Genomic DNA, 19,169 nt, shown 5'->3' with positions numbered 1-19,169 from the left:
GCCTCCTGACTCCGGCTCCGGACGACTCCAGTTCCGGGGGATTGCGGACGCTCCCGGCCTGTGCGCGCATGCGCGCTCCGCTTCCCTCCTGACTCCGGCTCCGGGCGATCCCGGACTCGGGAGCTCCGGACCTGTGCGCGCATGCGCCCTCCGCTTGCCTCCTGACTCCAGCTCCGGGTGACTCCAGTTCCGGGGGATTGCGGACGCTCCCGGCCTGTGCGCGCATGCGCGCTCCGCTTCCCGCCTGACTCCGGCTCCGGGCGACTCCAGTTCCCGGCCCGATCCGGTCCGAGCCGGTCCGAGCCGGCGGGGCGGCGCGGGGCTGCGCGGCGCGGGGCAGGCCGGGAAAGGCCAAGCCAAAGTCAGGCCAAGCCAAGGCCCAGGCCCAGGCCCAGAACCGGACGGGACCGGCGCGGACCGGATCGTGCCGCCATGTCGGGCTTCAGCCCCGAGCTCACCGACTACCTGGACGGGAAGATTTCCTTCGAAGAGTTCGAGCGGCGCAGGGAGGAGCGCAAAACGCACCGCAGAAAAGTCAGGAGACCGACACCCCCGCATCATCCCCCCCCCCACATCATCATCATCATCCCCCACATCATCATCATCCCCCACCTCATCATCATCATCATCCCCCACATCATCATCATCCCCCACCTCATCATCCCCCACGTCATCCCCCATCATCCTTCACATCATCATCCCCCACATTATCCTCCCCCACATCACCATCCTCCATTTATTTATTTATTTATTTTACTTGTACATTTCTATCCTATTTAATTTTGTTGGTATGTTTGGTTCTGTCCTCTGTCTCCCCCTTTTCGACTGTGAGCCCACTGTTGGGTAGGGACTGTCTCTATGTGTTGCCAATTTGTACTTCCCAAGCGCTTAGTACAGTGCTCTGCACATAGTAAGCGCTCAATAAATACGATTGATTGATTGATCCCCCATCATCCCCCCCATCATCCCACCTCATCCTCCCCCACCTCATTCTCCCCCACCTCATCCTCCTCCCCCACCTCATCCTCCCCCACCTCATCCTCCTCCCCCACATCATCATCCCCCACATCATCCCTCACATCATCATCCCCCACATCATTGTTCCCCCACCTCATCATCCCCCACCTCATCATCTCCCACCTCATCACCCCCCCACCTCATCATCCCCCACCTCATCATCCCCTACTCATCATCCCCCACCTCATCCTCCCCCACTCATCATCCCCCACCTCATCCTCCCCCACCTTATCATCCCCCACCTTATCATCCCCCACCTCATCATCCCCCCATCATCCTCCACATCATCATCCCCCACATTATCCTCCCCCACATTATCCTCCCCCACATTATCCTCCCCCACATCATCATCCCCCCATCATCCCCCCATCATCATCCCCCACCTCATCCTCCCCACCTCATCCTCCCCCACCTCATCCTCCCCCACCTCATCCTCCTCCCCCACATCATCCCCCACATCATCCCTCACATCATCCCATCACCCCCCACATCATCGTTCCCCCACCTCATCATCCCCCACCTCATCACCCCCCACCTCATCACCCCCCACCTCATCATCCCCCACCTCATCACCCCCCACCACATCACCCCCCACCTCATCACCCCCCACCTCATCCTCCCCCACCTCATCATCCCCCACCTCATCATCCCCCACCTCATCACCCCCCACCTCATCATCCCCCACCTCATCATCCCCCACCTCATCATCCCCCACATCATCATCCCCCACCTTATCATCCCCCACCTCATCCTCCCCCACCTCATCCTCCCCCACCTCATCCTCCCCCACCTCATCCTCCCCCACCTCATCCTCCCCCACCTCATCACCCCCCACCACATCACCCCCCACCTCATCACCCCCCACCTCATCACCCCCCCACCTCATCACCCCCCACCTCATCACCCCCCCACCTCATCATCCCCCACCTCATCATCCCCCCACCTTATCATCCCCCACCTCATCCTCCCCCACCTCATCCTCCCCCACCTCATCCTCCCCACCTCATCCTCCCCCACCTCATCCTCCCCCACCTCATCCTCCCCCACATCATCATCCCCCACCTCATCATCCCCCACCTCATCATCCCCCACCTCATCATCCCCCACATCATTCATTCATTCAATCATATTTACTGAGCGCTTACCGTGTCAGAGCACTGTGCTAAGCCCTTGGGATACAGGTCGGCAACATAGAGAAACAGTCCCTACCCAACAAGGGGCTCACAGTCTAGAAGGGGGAGACAGACAACAAAACAACGTGTAGACAGGTGTTAAAATCGTCAGAACAAATAGAATTAAAGCTCTATGCACGTCATTAACAAAATAGAATAGTAAATCAATCAATCAGTCGTATTTATTGAGCGCTTGCTGTGTGCAGAGCACTGGACTAAGCGCTTGGGAAGTCCAAGTTGGCAACATCTAGAGACAGTCCCTACCCAACAGTGGGCTCACAGGCTAAAAGAGGGAGACAGACAACAAAACCAAACATACTAACAAAATAAAATAAATAGAATAGATAGGTACAAGTGAAATAAATAAATAAATAGAGTAATAAATATGTACAAACATATAACCATATATACAGGTGCTGTGGGGAAGGGAAGGAGGTAAGACGAGGGGGATGGAGAGGGGAACGAGGGGGACATCATCATCCCCCACATCCCCTTCCCTTCAAGGCCCTACTGAGAGCTCACCTCCTCCAGGAGGCCTTCCCACACTCAGCCCCCTCCTTCCTCTCCCCCTTCCGGGAAAAAAGGGGCTCAGTCTGGGGCACATAGTACAGTAAGTACTGTATAGTAAGCGCTTAGTACAGTGCTCTGCACACAGCGCACAATAAACACGATTAAGTGAACATAGCACCATTATTATTATTAAATATTCCCCCCCCACACCGATTTCATTAATTCACTCATTCAGTCGTATTTATTGAGCGCTTACTGTGTGCAGGGCATTGGACTAGGCGCTTGGGAAGTCCAAGTTGGCAACATATAGAGACGGTCCCGACCCAACAACAGGCTCAAAGTCTAGAAGGGGGGAGACAGATGACAAAACACAACATATTAACGAAGTAAAATAAATAGAATAGTGAATATGTAGGATATGTAATGATAATAATGATGGCATTTATTAAGTGCTTACTATGTGCAAAGCACTGTTCTAAGCGCTGGGGAGGTTACAAGGTGATCAGGTTGTCCCACTGGGGGCTCACAGTCTTAATCCCCATAAAAATAATAATAATAATGATGGCATTTATTAAGCGCTTGCTATATGCAAAGCACTGTTCTAGGCGCTGGGGAGGTTACAAGGTGATCAGGTTGTCCCACTGGGGGCTCACAGTCTTAATCCCCATAAAAATAATAATAATAATGATGGCATTTATTAAGCGCTTGCTATATGCAAAGCACTGTTCTAGGCGCTGGGGAGGTTACAAGGTGATCAGGTTGTCCCACTGGGGGCTCACAGTCTTAATCCCCATAAAAATAATAATAATAGTAATAATGGCATTTATTAAGCACTTACTATGTGCAAAGCACTGTTCTAAGCGCTGGGGTGGTCACAAGGTGATCAGGTTGTCCCACGGGGGGGCTCCCAGTCTTCATCCCCATTTTACAGATGAGGTCACTGAGGCTCACTTTGACTTGCCCAGGGTCACCCAGCTGACAAGTGGCAGAGCCAGGATTTGAACCCATGACCTCCGACTCCCAAGCCCGGGCTCTTTCCACTGAGCCACGCTGCTCCTCTGATGGCGCAGTTTTTATTTTGTTAATGATCATCCTCATCATCATCGATCGCATTTATTGAGCGCTTACTATGTGCAGAGCACTGTACTAAGCGCTTGGGAAGTACAAATGGGCAACATCTAGAGACAGTCCCTACCCAACAGTGGGCTCACAGTCTAAAAGGGGGAGACAGAGAACAAAACCAAACATACTAACAAAATAAAATAAATAGGATAGATATGGACAAGTAAAATAAAGAAATTAATAAATAGAGTAATAAATCTGTACAAGCATATATACACATATACAGGTGCTGTGGGGAAGGGAAGGAGGTAAGATGGGGGGGATGGAGAGGGGGACGAGGGGGAGAGGAAGGAAAATGATGCGCATCTAGCTTTAATTCTATTCTGACGATTTTGACGCCCGTCCGCATGTTTTGTTTCGTCCTTCTAGACTGTGAGCCCACTGTTGGGTAGGGACCGTCTCTAGATGTTGCCGACTTGTCCTTCCCAAGCGCTTAGTACAGTGCTCTGCACACAGTAAGCGCTCAATAAAGACGATGGAATGAATGAATGAATGAAGGTCATCACGCCCGTGGTGACCTTGGGCTGACCCGCTGGGCGGGGGTTGGTCTGTCCATGTGTCCCCCCACCCAGGCCGTGCAGGAGAGAGGAAAAGCGGCTCCCGAGGGGACCCCCGCCGCCTCCCAGCTGGACGCCCCCTCTTCCTCCTCGTCCTCCGGAAAGGCGCCCGCCAAACCCCGCAGCCCTGAGAGCGCAGAAGGTAAGGGGACGGAGCCGGGCCGCGGGCCGCCCCCACCCTCCGTCCCGGTCCCCGGGTGGGGGGCGAGGGATGGAGGAGACCCCCCCACCCCCTGGTGCTGCCCTTCTAGACTGTTAGCCTGCTGTCGGGTAGGGACCGTCTCTATAAGTTGCCAACTTGTCCTTCCCAAGCGCTTAGTACAGTGCTCTGCACACAGTAAGCGCTCAATAAATACGATTGAATCAATGAATGAATGAATGCTTAGACTGTGAGCCTGCTGTCGGGTAGGGACCGTCTCTGTATGTTGCCAACTTGTCCTTTCCAAGCGCTTAGTCCAGTGCTCGGCACACAGTAAGTGCTCAATAAATACGAATGAATGAATGAATGATTGCCTAGACTGTGAGCCCGCTGTTGGGTAGGGACCGTCTCTAGATGTTGCCAACTTGGACTTCCCAAGCGCTTAGTCCAGTGCTCGGCATACGGTAAGCGCTCAATAAACACGATTGAATGAGTGAATGAATGAATGCTTAGACTGTGAGCCTGCTGTCGGGTAGGGACCGTCTCTATAAGTTGCCAACTTGCCCTTCCCAAGCGCTTAGTCCAGTGCTCGGCACACAGTAAGCGCTCAATAAGTACGATTGAATGAATGAATGAATAATTGCCTAGACTGTGAGCCCGCTGTTGGGTAGGGACCGTCCCTAGATGTTGCCGACTTGTCCTTCCCAAGCGCTTAGTACAGTGCTCGGCACACAGTAAGCGCTCAATAAATACGATTGAATCAATGAATGAATGAATGCTTAGACTGTGAGCCCGCTGTCGGGTAGGGACCGTCTCTAGATGTTGCCAGCTTGTCCTTCCCAAGTGCTTAGTACAGTGCTCGGCATACAGTAAGTGCTCAATAAATACGAATGAATGAATGAATGATTGCCTAGACTGTGAGCTCGCTGTCGGGTAGGGACCGTCTCTAGATGTTGCCAACTTGGACTTCCCAAGCGCTTAGTACAGTGCTCGGCATACAGTAAGCGCTCAATAAACACGATTGAATGAGTGAATGAATGAATGCTTAGACTGTGAGCCCGCTGTCATGTAGGGACCGTCTCTATATGTTGCCAACTTGGACTTCCCAAGTGCTTAGTACAGTGCTCGGCACACAGTAAGCGCTCAATAAACACGATTGAATGAATGAATGAATGCTTAGACTGGGAGCCCGCTGTCGGGTAGGGGCCGTCTCTAGATGTTGCCAACTTGTTCTTCCCAAGCGCTTAGTACAGTGCTCTGTACACGGTAAGCACTCAATAAAGATGATTGAATGAATGAATGAAAGAATGCATGAATGCCTAGACTGTAAGCCTGCTGTTGGGTAGGGACCGTCTCTCTATGTTGCCAACTAGTACTTCCCAAGCGCTTAGTCCAGTGCTCTGCACACAGTAAGCGCTCAATAAATGCGATTGAATGAATGACTCCAAAGCCCGGGCTCTTTTCCACCGAGCCACGCCGCGTCTCTGGCCCCAGGGGAGACTTCCGACGGCGTCAGCAAGTCTGTGCAGCGGGCCTTCGCCTCCATGATCGGAGAGAGCGAGGAGAAGGAGGATGAGGAGGAGGAGGAGGAGGAAGAAGAGGAGGAGGAGGATGAAGAGGAGGAGGAGGAAGAGGAGGCCGCCCAGCAGCCGACGGCGGGAGACGTCTTCGTCCTGGAGATGGTCCTAAACCGGGAGACCAAGAAGATGATGAAGGCGAGCGGGGCCCGAGGTCGGGGGGCCGGGGAGGGTCCGGATGCCCCCTCCGCTGGGATTTCGGGGGGACGTTCGTTCCTTCACTCGTATTTCTTGAGCACTTTAAGGTAATAATGATAACGATGCCATTTAATAACAATAATAATAGCGATGGCATTTATTAGGCGCTTACTATGTGTTCTGAGCGCTGGGGAGGTAACAAGGTGATCACCAACTTGGCCATTTTGCTTAGTGTCCCCCTCACGGTCCTCCCCCTCTCCACCCACCTGCCTTACGTCCTTCCCTTCCCCGCAGCACCTGTATAGATGTATATACGTTTGTACGGATTTTTTACTTTATTGATTTATTTTACTTGTACATATCTATTCTATTTATTTTATTTTGTTAATATGATGATGATGCTTAGTGTCCCCCTCACGGTCCTCTCCCTCTCCACCCACCTGCCTTACGTCCTTCCCTTCCCCACAGCACCTGTATAAATATATATATGTTTGTAAGGATTTATTACTTTATTTATTGATTTATTTTACTTGTACGTATCTATTCTATTTATTTTATTTTGTTAATATGATGATGATGCTTAGTGTCCCCCTCATGGTCCTCCCCCCCCCCCCCCCCCCCGCCTTACCTCCTTCCCTTCCCCACAGCACCTGTATAGATGGATAGATGTTTGTACGGATTTATTACTCTATTTATTGATTTATTTTACTTGTACATATCTATTCTTTTTATTTTATTAATATGATGATGATGCTTAGTGTCCCCCTCACGGTCCTGCCCCTCTCCACCCCCCCGCCTTACCTCCTTTCCTTTCCCACAGCACCTGTATAGATGGATATATGTTTGTACGGATTTATTACTCTATTTATTGATTTATTTTACTTGAACATATCTATTCTATTTATTTTATTTTGTTAATATGATGATGATGATGATGATGATGATGATGATGATGGCATTTGTTAAGCGCTTACTATGTGCAAAGCACCGTTCTAAGCGCTGGGGGGAAATAACATGATCAGGTTGTCCCATGTGGGGCTCACAGTCAATCCCCATTTTACAGATGAGGGAACTGACGCTCAGAGAAGTGAAGTGACTTGCCTAAGGTCACACAGCAGACGTGGCGGAGCCGGGATTCGAACCCACGACCCCTGACTCCAAAGCCCGGGCTCTTTCCACTGAGCCTTGTTTTGTTCTCTGTCTCCCCCTTCTAATAATAATAATAATAATGATGGCATTTATTAAGCGCTTACTATGTGCAAAGCACTGTTCTAAGCGCCGGGGAGGTTACCAGGTGATCAGGTTGTCCCACGGGGGGCTCACAGTCTTCATCCCCACGTTACAGATGAGGGAACTGAGGCCCAGAGAAGTGAAGTGACTTGCCCAAAGTCCCCCAGCTGACAAGTTGTGAGCCCTTTTAGACTGTGAGCCCACTGTCGGGTAGGGACTGTCTCTATATGTCGCCAAATTGTACTTCCCAAGCGCTTAGTACAGTGCTCTGCACACAGTAAGCGCTCAGTAAATGCGATTGATGATAAATACGATTGATGATGAAGTTGTTAAGCGCTCACTACGTGCTAAGCACCGGTCTAAGCGCCGGGGTGGATACAAGGCGATCAGGTTGGACCCCGTGGGGTTCCCAGTCTTCAGCGCTTAGAACAGTGCTTTGCACATAGTAAGCGCTTAATAAAGGCTATCATTATTATTATTCATCCCCATTTTCCAGAGGAGGGAACTGAGGCCCAGAGAAGTGAAGTGACTTGCCCAAATAATAATAATAATAATAATGGCATTTATTATGCGTTTATTATTCATTCATTCAATCGTATTTATTGAGCGCTTACTGTGTGCAGAGCACTGTACTAAGCACTTGGGAAGTCCAAGTTGGCAACAGAGACAGTCCCTACCCAACAGCGGGCTCACAGTCTAGAAGGGGGAGACAGAGAACAAAACAAAACATATTAACAAATGAAATAAATAGAATAAATATGTACAAATAAAATAGAGTAATAAATATTAAGAGCTTACTATGAGCCAAGCACTACGGTGGATACAAGCAGATCAGGTTGGACACAGGCTGTCATTCATTCAATTGTATTTATTGAGCGCTTACTGGGTGCAGAGCACTGGACTAAGCGCTTGGGAAGTCCAAGTCGGCAACATCTAGAGACGGTCCCTACCCGACAACGGGCTCACGGGCTAGAAGGGGGAGACGGGCGACAGAACAAAACATGGAGACAGGTGTCATAATCGTCCCATGTGAGGCTCACAGTCTCAACCCCCAATTTACACGGTGAGGCAACTGAGGCAGAGAAGTGACTTGCCTAAGGCAAGGAAGCACTTGCTTACTATGTGCCAAGCACTGTTCTTAGCGCTGGGGAGGTAACAGGGTGATCAGGCTGTCCCACGGGGGGCTCACAGTCTTCATCCCCATTTTCCAGATGAGGGAACTGAGGCCCAGAGGAGTGAAGTTTTAGACTGTGAGCCCACTGTTGGGTAGGGACTGTCTCTATGTGTTGCCAATTTGTACTTCCCAAGCGCTTAGTACAGTGCTCTGCACATAGTAAGCGCTCAGTAAATACGATTGATTGATTGATTGATTGATTGAAGTGACTTGCCCAAAGTCACACAGCTGACTGTTGGCGGAGCCAGGATTTGAACCCGTGACCTCTGACTCCAAAGCCCGGGCTCTTTCCACTGAGCCATGCTGCTTCCCCATATCACACACACACACACACACACCATATACCGTTGAGCCGTGTATATAACATATATATACATACACACACACACACACACACACCATATACCGTTGAGCCATGTATATACCATATATATACATACACACACATACATACCATACATATACCGTATACCATTGAGCCATATATATACATATATACGCACACATATCTATATCTATCAATCAATCGTATTTATTGAACACTTACTTTGTGCAGAGCACTGTATTAAGCGCTTGGGAAGTCCAGGTTGGCAACATCTAGAGACGGTCCCTACCCAACAGTGGGCTCACAGTCGAAAAGGGGGAGACAGAGAACAAAACCAAACGTACTAACAAAATAAAATAAATAGAATAGATATGTACAAGTAAAATAAATAAATAAATAAATAGAGTGATAAATCTGTACAAACATCTATCCATATATCCAGGTGCTGTGGGGAAGGGAAGGAGGTAAGATGGGGGGATGGAGAGGGGGACTAAGAGGAGAGGAAGGAAGGGGCTCAGTCTGGGAAGGCCTCCTGGGACCTCTGACGGGGGGCTCTATCTATCTATCTATCTATCTATATCTATCTATCTATCTATATCTATCTATCTATCTATCTATCTATCATCTATCTATCTATTTATCTCTCTCTCTCTCTCTCTCTCTCTCTCTATCCCGCATATATACCATATATATATATATACACTGTACACATGCACCATATATATATACCACACACCCACCACATATACTATATATATGCCATATACCACTGAGCCATATACATACCATGTATATACATACACACACACGTATATATCTATATCTATCTATCATCTATCTATCTATCTATCTATCTATCTATCTATCTAATCTATCCCGCATATATGCCATATATATACATACCGCATATATGCACCATACATATACCATACACATACCACATATACTATATATATCACATATATGCCATGTATACCATTTATGCCACATATCTACCCTATATATCACATATATACCCTATATATGCCGTGTGTGTGTGTGTGTGTGTGTGTGTGTGTATACCATATACCATTGAGCCATATATATACCAACATATATACGGGGGCTGTGGGGCGGAGGGATGGGGAGGAGGAGAGGGAAAAGGGGGTCAGTGTGGGATTCTCCTTCCCGGCGGGACTGACGGGGGGCTCGTGGGTCCCGCAGGAGAAGAGACCGCGAAGCAAGCTCCCGCGGGCGCTGCGCGGCCTCATGGGCGAGGCCAACATCCGCTTCGCGCGCGGGGAGCGGGAAGAGGCCGTCGTCATGTGCATGGAGATCATCCGGCAAGGTGAGTCCGCCCCCCGGCCCCGTCCCGTCCCGCCCGGTGGCCCCGGGCCCGTCCGTCCGGCCGTCCGCGGTCTGATCGCGTCGCCCCTTCGCCCCCGGCAGCGCCCCTGGCTCACGAGCCGTTCTCCACGCTGGCCATGATCTACGAGGACCAGGGGGACGTGGAGAAGTCGCTGCAGTTCGAGCTGATCGCCGCCCACCTCAACCCCAGCGACACCGAGGAGTGGGTCCGCCTCGCCGAGATGTCCCTGGAGCAGGACAACGTCAAGCAGGCCATCTTCTGCTACACCAAAGGTCGGCGGGGAGAAGGCGCGTGGAGGAGACGGGAGGGAGTCCGGGGGGAGAGACTGTAGAGATGGATATACGTTTGTACCTATTTATTACTCTATTTTATTTGTACGGACGATTGAGTGAATGAATGAATGAATGAATGTGAGGCCATCTTCTGCTACACCAAAGGTCGGCGGGCCCCGGTGGGGAGAGGCCCGCGGAGACGGGTGGAAGTCCGCGGGGGAGAGACTGTGTAGATGGATATACGTTTGTACCTATTTATTACTCTATTTTATTTGTACGGAAGATTGAATGAATGAATGAGTGAATGAATGTGAGGCCATCTTCTGCTACACCAAGGGCCGGCGGGCCCCGGCGGGGAGAGGCGCGCGGAGACGGGCGGGAGTCCGCGGGGGAGAGACTGTATAGATGGATATACGTTTGTACGTATTTATTACTCTATTTTATTTGTACGGACGATTGAATGAATGAATGAATGAGTGAATGAATGAATGAATGAATGAATGTATGAATGTGAGGCCATCTTCTGCTACACCAAGGGTCGGCGGGCCCCGGCGGGGAGAGGCGCGTGGAGACGGGCAGGAGTCCGGGGGGAGAGACTGTATAGATGGGTATACGTTTGTACGTATTTATTACTCTATTTTATTTGTACGGACGATTGAATGAATGAATGACTGAATGAATGTGAGGCCATCTTCTGCTACACCAAGGGTCGGCGGGCCCCGGCGGGGAGAGGCACACGGAGACGGGCGGGAGTCCTGGGGGAGAGACTGTATAGATGGATATACGTTTGTACGTATTTATTACTCTATTTTATTTGTATGGACGATTGAATGAATGAATGACTGAATGAATGTGAGGCCATCTTCTGCTACACCAAGGGTCGGCGGGCCCCGGAGGGGAGAGGCACACGGAGACGGGCGGGAGTCTGGGGGGAGAGACTGTATAGATGGTTACACATTTGTACATATTTATTACTCTGTTTTATTTGTACGGACGATTGAATGAATGAATTAATGTGAGGCCATCTTCTGCTATACCAAAGGTCGGCGGGCCCTGGCGGGGAGAGGCGCGCGGAGACGGTCAGGAGTCCTGGGAGTGGGGAGAGACTGTATAGATGGATATATGTTTGTACGTATTTATTACTCTATTTTATTTGTACAGATGGATTCTATTTATTTTATTCTGTTAACATGTTTTGTCTTGTTGTCTGTCTCCCCTTTCTATTCATTCATTCAATTGTATTTATTGAGCGCTTACTGTGTGCAGAGCACTGGACTAAGCACTTGGGAAGGACAAGTCGGCAACATCTAGAGACGGTCCCTACCCACCAACGGGCTCACAGGCTAGAAGGGGGAGACAGACGACGAAACAAAACATGCAGACAGGTGTCAAAATCATCAGAACAAATAGAATTAAAGCTAGATGCACATCATTAACAAAATAAAAACTTCGTCATCAAAGGAGCAGCGTGGCTCAGTGGAAAGAACCCGGGCTTGGGAGTCAGAGGTCATGGGTTCAAATCCCAGCTCCGCCACTTGTCAGCTGGGTGACTCTGGGCAAGTTCACTTCTCTGGGACTCAGTGACCTCATCTGCAAAATGGGGATGAAGACTGTGAGCCCCCCGGGGGACAACCCCATCCCCTTGTAACCACCCCAGCGCTTAGAACAGTGCTTTGCACATAGTAAGCGCTTAATAAATGCCATCATTATTATTATTATTTTTATGGGGATTAAGACTGTGAGCCCCCAGTGGGACACCCTGATCACCTTGTAACCTCCCCAGTGCTTAGAACAGTGCTTTGCACGTAGTAAGCGCTTAATAAATGCCATCATTATTATTATTATTATTGTTACATATTCTACATATTCACTATTCTATTTATTTTGCTTTGTTAATATGTTTTGTTTTGTCGTCTGTCTCCCCCTTCTAGACTGCGAGCCCACTGTTGGGTAGGGACCGTCTCCAGATGTTGCCAACTTGGACCTTGTATACAGATTGATTCTATTTATTTTATTTTGTTAACACGTTTTGTCTGGTTGGCCGTCTCCCCTTTCTATTCATTCATTCAATCGTATCTATTGAGCGCTTACCGTGTGCAGAGCACTGGACTAAGCGCTTGGGAAGTACAAGTGGGCAACATCTAGAGACGGTCCCTACCCAACAGCGGGCTCACAGTCTAGAAGGGGGAGACAGGGAACAAAACAGAACATATTAACAGAATAAAATAAATAGAATGAATATGTACAAATAAAATAAAGTAATAAATCCGAACAAACATATGTACATATATACAGGTGCTGTGGGGAGGGGGAGAGGAAGGAGGGGGCTCCGCTTCCCTCCTGACTAGACTGTGAGCCCACTGTTGGGTAGGGACCGTCTCTAGATGTTGCCAACTTGTACTTCCCAAGCGCTTAGTCCAGTGCTCTGCACACAGTAAGCGCTCAATAAATAGGATTGAATGAATGAATGAATGTGAGTCGTTATCATAATTCTCCCCATTGGACAGATGAAGGAACTGAGGCCCAGAGAATTAATTAATTAACTAATGGTGGCATTTGTGAAGCGCTTCCTATGATGTGCCAAGCACAGTTCTACAGGCCACCATCATTATCATTGCCATAATTCTCCCCATTTGACAGATGAAGGAACTGAGGCCCAGAGAATTAATTAATTAGTTAGTGGTGGCATTTGCAAAGCACTTCCTATGTGCCAAGCACTGTTTTACAGACCACCGTCATTACTGTTCTCATAATTCTCCCCATTTGACAGATGAGGGAACTGAGGCCCAGAGAATTAATTAGTTAATGGTGGCATTTGTGAAGCGCTTCCTATGTGCCAAGCACTGTTCTAAGCGCTGGGGGATACAAGGTGATCAGTTTGTCCCACGTGGGGGCTCCCAGTCTTCATCCCCATTTGACAGGTGAGGGAACTGAGGCCCAGAGAATTAATTAATTAGTTAATGGTGGCATTTGTGAAGCGCTTCCTGGGTGCCAATCACAGTTCTACAGGCCACCATCATTATCGTTCTCATAATTCTCCCCATTTGACAGATGAGGGAACTGAGGCCCAGAGAATTAATTAATTAGTTAATGGCGGCATTTGTGAAGCACTTCCTATGTGCCAGGCACAGTTCTACAGACCACCGTCATTACTGTTCTCATAATTCTCCCCTTTTGACAGATGAGGGAACTGAGGTCCAGAGAATTAATTAATATTAATTAATGGTGGCATTTGTGAAGCGCTTCCTATGATGTGCCAAGCCCGGTTCTACAGGCCACCATCATTATCGTTATCATAATTCTCCCCATTTGACAGATGAGGGAACTGAGGCCCATAGAATTAATTAATTAGTTAGTGGTGGCATTTGTGAAGCGCTTCCTACGTGCCAAGCACTGTTCTAAGCGCTGGGGGGATACAAGGTGATCAGGTTGTCCCACGTGGGGGCTCCCAGTCTTCATCCCCATTTGACAGATGAGGGAACTGAGGCCCAGAGAATTAATTAATTAGTTAGTGGTGGCATTTGTGAAGCGCTTCCTATGTGCCAAGCACTGTTCTAAGCGCTGGGGGGATACAAGGTGATCAGGTTGTCCCATGTGGGGGCTCCCAGTCTTCATCCCCATTTGACAGATGAGGGAACTGAGGCCCAGAGAATTAATTAATTAGTTAATGGTGGCATTCGTGAAGTGCATCCTATGTGCCAAGCATGGTTCTATAATAATAATGGTATTTATTAAGTGCTTACTATGTGCAAAGCACTGTTCTAAGCTCTGGGGAGGTTACAAGGTGATCAGGTTGTCCCTGGTGGGGCTCCCAGTCTTAATCCCCATTTTCTAGATGAGGTCACTGAGGCCCAGAGAAGCGAAGTGACCTGCCCAAAGTCACCCAGCTGACAATTGGCAGAGCCGGGATTTGAACCCATGACCCCGGACTCCAAAGCCCGGGCTCTTTCCTACTGAGCCACACTGCTTCTCTAAATGCCACCATCATTATCATCAATCGTATTTATTGAGCGCTTACTGTGTGCAGAGCACCGTACTAAGCGCTTGGGAAGTACAAGTTGGCAACATATAGAGACAGTCCCTACCCAACAGTGGGCTCATTATCATTATCATAATTCTCCCCATTGGACAGATGAAGGAACTGAGGCCCAGAGAAGCGAAGTGACTTGCCCAGAGTCACCCAGCTGACAAGTGGCGGAGCCGGGATTTGAACCCGTGACCCCCGGACTCCAAAGCCCGGGCTCTTTACTACTGAGCCGCATTGCCTCTCTAAATGCCACCATCATTATCATCAATCGTATTTATTGAGCGCTCACTGTGTGCAGAGCACCGTACTAAGCGCTTGGGAAGTACAAGTTGGCAACATACAGAGACAGTCCCTACCCAACAGTGGGCTCATTATCATTATCATAATTCTCCCCATTGGACAGATGAAGGAACTGAGGCCCAGAAAAGCGAAGTGACTTGCCCCGAGTCACCCAGCTGACAATTGGCAGAGCCGGGATTTGAACCTGTGACCCCCGGCTCCAAAGCCCAGGCTCTTTCCTACTGAGCCGCGCTGCTTCTCTAAATGCCACCATCATTATCATTATCATAATACCCCCATTGGACAGATGAAGGAGCTGAGGCCCAGAGAAGCGAAGTGACCTGCCCCGAGTCACCCAGCTGACGCGTGGCGGAGCTGGGATTTGAACCCGTGACCTCTGACTCCAAAGCCCGGGCTCTTTCCTACTGAGCCGCGCCACTTCTCTAATTGCCACCATCGTTATCGTAATCGTAATTCTCCCCATTAGACAGATGAAGGAGCTGAGGCCCAGAGAAGCGAAGTGACCTGCCCCAAGTCACCCAGCTGACAATTGGCAGAGCCGGGATTTGAACCCATGACCCCCGACTCCAAAGCCCGGGCTCTTTCCTACTGAGCCGCGCTGCTTCTCTAAATGCCGCCATCATTATTATTATCATCATAATTCTCCCCATTGGACAGATGAAGGAACTGAGGCCCAGAGAAGCGAAGTGACCTGCCCCGAGTCACCCAGCTGACAAGTGGCGGAGCCGGGATTTGAACCCGTGACCCCCGGCTCCAAAGCCCGGGCTCCTTCCTACTGAGCCGCGCCGCTTCTCCAAATGCCGCCATCATTATCGTTATCGTAATTCTCCCCATTGGACAGGTGAAGGAGCTGAGGCCCGGAGAATTAATTAGTTAAGTGACGGTGGCCCGGCTGTACAGGGCACCGTCGTTAGCGTTATCCTAATTCTCCTTGCCCGCCCCGCAGCGCTGAAGTACGACGCGGCCAACGTGCGCTACCTGTGGGAGCGGTCCAGTCTGTACGAGCAGTTGGGCGAGCACAAGCTGGCCATGGATGGATACCGGCGAGTCCTGGCCCTCCTGTCCCCGCTGGACGGCGAGCGGTTCATGCAGCTGGCCAGGGACATGGCCAAGTAAGTGCCACCGCCGCCGCGGCGGCGGGCGCGACGGCGGGCGCGGCCGACATCTCCAGCCGGTCCCTACCCGACAGCGGGCTCACGGTCTAGAAGGGGGAGACGGAGAATCAATCAATCAATCGTCTTTATTGAGCGCTTACTGGGTGCAGAGCACTGGACTAAGCGCTTGGGAAGTCCAAGTTGGGAACATCTAGAGACGGTCCCTACCCAACAGCGGGCTCGCAGGCTAGAAGGGGGAGATGGAGAATCAGTCAATCAATCGTATTTATTGAGCGCTTACTGGGTGCAGAGCACTGGACTGAGCGCTTGTGAAGTCCAAGTTGGCAACATAGACAGTCCCTACCCAACAGCGGGCTCACAGTCTAGAAGGGGGAGATGGAGAGTCAATCAATCAGTCATATTTATTGAGCGCTGACTGTGTGCTGAGCACTGGACTAAGCGCTTGGGAAGTCCAAGTTGGGAACATCTAGAGACAGTCCCTACCCAACAGCGGGCTCACAGGCTAGAAGGGGGAGACGGAGAATCAATCAATCAGTCGTATTTATTGAGCGCTTACTGTGTGCAGAGCACTGGACTAAACGCTTGGGAAGTCCAAGTTGGCCACATCTAGAGATGGTCCCTACCCAACAGCGGGCTCGCAGGCTAGAAGGGGGAGACGGAGAATCAATCCATCAATCAATCGTCTTTATTGAGCACTTACTGTGTGCAGTGCACTGGACTAAGCGCTTGGGAAGTACAAGTTGGGAACATATAGAGACGGTCCCTACCCAACAGCGGGCTCGCAGTCTAGAAGGGGGAGATGGAGAATCAATCAATCAATCGTCTTTATTGAGCACTTACTGTGTGCAGAGCACTGGGCTAAGCGCTTGGGAAGTCCAAGTTGGCCACATCGAGAGACGGTCCCTACCCGACAGCGGGCTCGCAGGCTAGAAGGGGGAGACGGAGAATCAATCAATCAATCGTATTTATTGAGCGCTTACTGTGTGCAGAGCACTGGGCTAAGCGCTTGGGAAGGACAAGTTGGCAACATCGAGAGACGGTCCCTACCCGACAGCGGGCTCGCAGGCTGGAAGGGGGAGACGGAGAATCAATCAATCAGTTGTATTTATTGAGCGCTTACTTGTGTGCAGAGCACTGTACTAAGCTCTTGGGAAGTCCAAGTTGGCCACATCGAGAGACGGGCCCTACCCGACAGCGGGCTCGCAGGCTAGAAGGGGGAGACGGAGAATCAATCAATCGTATTTATTGAGCGCTTACTGTGTGCAGAGCACTGGACTAAGCGCTTGGGAAGTCCAAGTTGGCCACATTGAGAGACGGTCCCTACCCGACAGCGGGCTCGCGGTCTAGAAGGGGGAGACGGAGAATCAATCAATCAATCGTCTTTATTGAGCACTTACTGGGTGCAGAGCACTGGACTAAGTGCTTGGGAAGTCCAAGTTGGCAACATAGACAGTCCCTACCCAACAGCGGGCTCACAGTCTAGAAGGGGGAGACGGAGAATCAATCAATCAATCGTCTTTATTGAGCGCTTACTGGGTGCAGAGCACTGGGCTAAGCGCTTGGGAAGTCCAAGTTGGGAACATCTAGAGACGGTCCCTACCCGACAGCGGGCTCGCAGGCTAGAAGGGGGAGACGGAGAATCAATCAATCAATCAATCGTCTTTATTGAGCGCTTACTGTGTGCAGAGCACTAGACTAAGCGCTTGGGAAGTACAAGTATAGAGACGGTCCCTACCCAACAGCGGGCTCACGGTCTAGAAGGGGGAGACGGAGAATCAATCAATCAATCGTCTTTATTGAGCGCTTACTGTGTGCAGAGCACTGGACTAAGCGCTTGGGAAGTACAAGTTGGGAACATATAGAGACGGGCCCTACCCAACAGCGGGCTCGCAGTCTAGAAGGGGGAGATGGAGAATCAATCAATCAGTCGTATTTATTGAGCGCTTACTGTGTGCAGAGCACTGGACTAAGCGCTTGGGAAGTCCAAGTTGGCCACATCTAGAGACGGGCCCTACCCAACAGCGGGCTCGCAGGCTAGAAAGGGGGAGACGGAGAATCAATCAATCAATCAATCGTATTTATTGAGCGCTTACTGTGTGCAGAGCACTGGACTAAGCGCTTGGGAAGTCCAAGTTGGGAACATCGAGAGACGGTCCCTACCCAGCAGCGGGCTCGCGGTCTAGAAGGGGGAGATGGAGAATCAATCAATCAGTCGTCTTTATTGAGCGCTTACTGTGTGCAGAGCACTGGACTAAGCGCTTGGGAAGTCCAAGTTGGCCACATCGAGAGACGGTCCCTACGCGACAGCGGGCTCGCAGGCTAGAAGGGGGAGACAGAGAATCAATCAATCAATCAATCGTCTTTATTGAGCGCTTACTGTGTGCAGAGCACTGGACTAAGCGCTTGGGAAGTACAAGTTGGGAATATCTAGAAACTGTCCCTACCCAACAGCAGGCTCACAGTCTAGAAGGGGGAGACGGAGAATCAATCAATCAATCGTATTTATTGAGCGCTTACTGTGTGCAGAGCACTGGACTAAGCGCTTGGGAAGAACAAGTTGGCCACATCGAGAGACGGTCCCTACCTAACAGCGGGCTCAAAGTCTAGAAGGGGGAGACGGAGAATCAATCAATCAATCGTCTTTATTGAGCGCTTACTGTGTGCAGAGCACTGGGCTAAGCGCTTGGGAAGTCCAAGTTGGCCACATTGAGAGACGGTCCCTACCCAACAGCGGGCTCGCAGGCTAGAAGGGGGAGACAGAGAATCAATCAATCAATCAATCGTCTTTATTGAGCGCTTACTGTGTGCAGAGCACTGGACTAAGCGCTTGGGAAGTCCAAGTTGGCCACATTGAGAGACGGTCCCTACCCAACAGCGGGCTCGCAGGCTAGAAGGGGGAGACAGAGAATCAATCAATCAATCAATCAATCGTCTTTATTGAGCGCTTTCTGTGTGCAGAGCACTGGACTAAGCACTTGGGAAGTACAAGTTGGCAACATCTAGAGATGGTCCCTACCCGACAGCGGGCTCGCAGTCTAGAAGGGGGAGACGGAGAATCAATCAATCAATAGTCTTTATTGAGCTCTTACTGTGTGCAGAGCACTGGGCTAAGCGCTTGGGAAGTCCAAGTTGGCAACATCGAGAGA

The 19,169-nt window shown here is 50.3% G+C and overlaps 1 protein-coding gene across 1 annotated transcript in view; it reads left to right on the top strand.

Moving 5' to 3' along the window:
* The first annotated feature begins 252 nt into the window (after nucleotides 1–252).
* GTF3C3 (general transcription factor IIIC subunit 3) overlaps nucleotides 253–19,169 on the top strand; it is a 67,037-nt gene continuing 48,120 nt past the window's right edge. Inside the window, exons 1-6 of the mRNA XM_038749144.1 lie at nucleotides 253–534; nucleotides 4,394–4,520; nucleotides 6,012–6,232; nucleotides 10,165–10,288; nucleotides 10,390–10,581; nucleotides 15,855–16,020. Coding sequence (XP_038605072.1) covers nucleotides 433–534; nucleotides 4,394–4,520; nucleotides 6,012–6,232; nucleotides 10,165–10,288; nucleotides 10,390–10,581; nucleotides 15,855–16,020 — 932 coding nt within the window. The 5' untranslated portion in view covers nucleotides 253–432. The remainder of the gene's footprint in view (nucleotides 535–4,393; nucleotides 4,521–6,011; nucleotides 6,233–10,164; nucleotides 10,289–10,389; nucleotides 10,582–15,854; nucleotides 16,021–19,169) is intronic.

The sequence above is a fragment of the Tachyglossus aculeatus genome, chromosome 7 (genome assembly GCF_015852505.1).
Source record: "Tachyglossus aculeatus isolate mTacAcu1 chromosome 7, mTacAcu1.pri, whole genome shotgun sequence".
Lineage (NCBI taxonomy): Eukaryota > Metazoa > Chordata > Mammalia > Monotremata > Tachyglossidae > Tachyglossus > Tachyglossus aculeatus.
The sequence above is the reverse complement of the archived record's forward strand: the minus strand, read 5'-3'. Positions and strand labels throughout refer to the sequence as shown.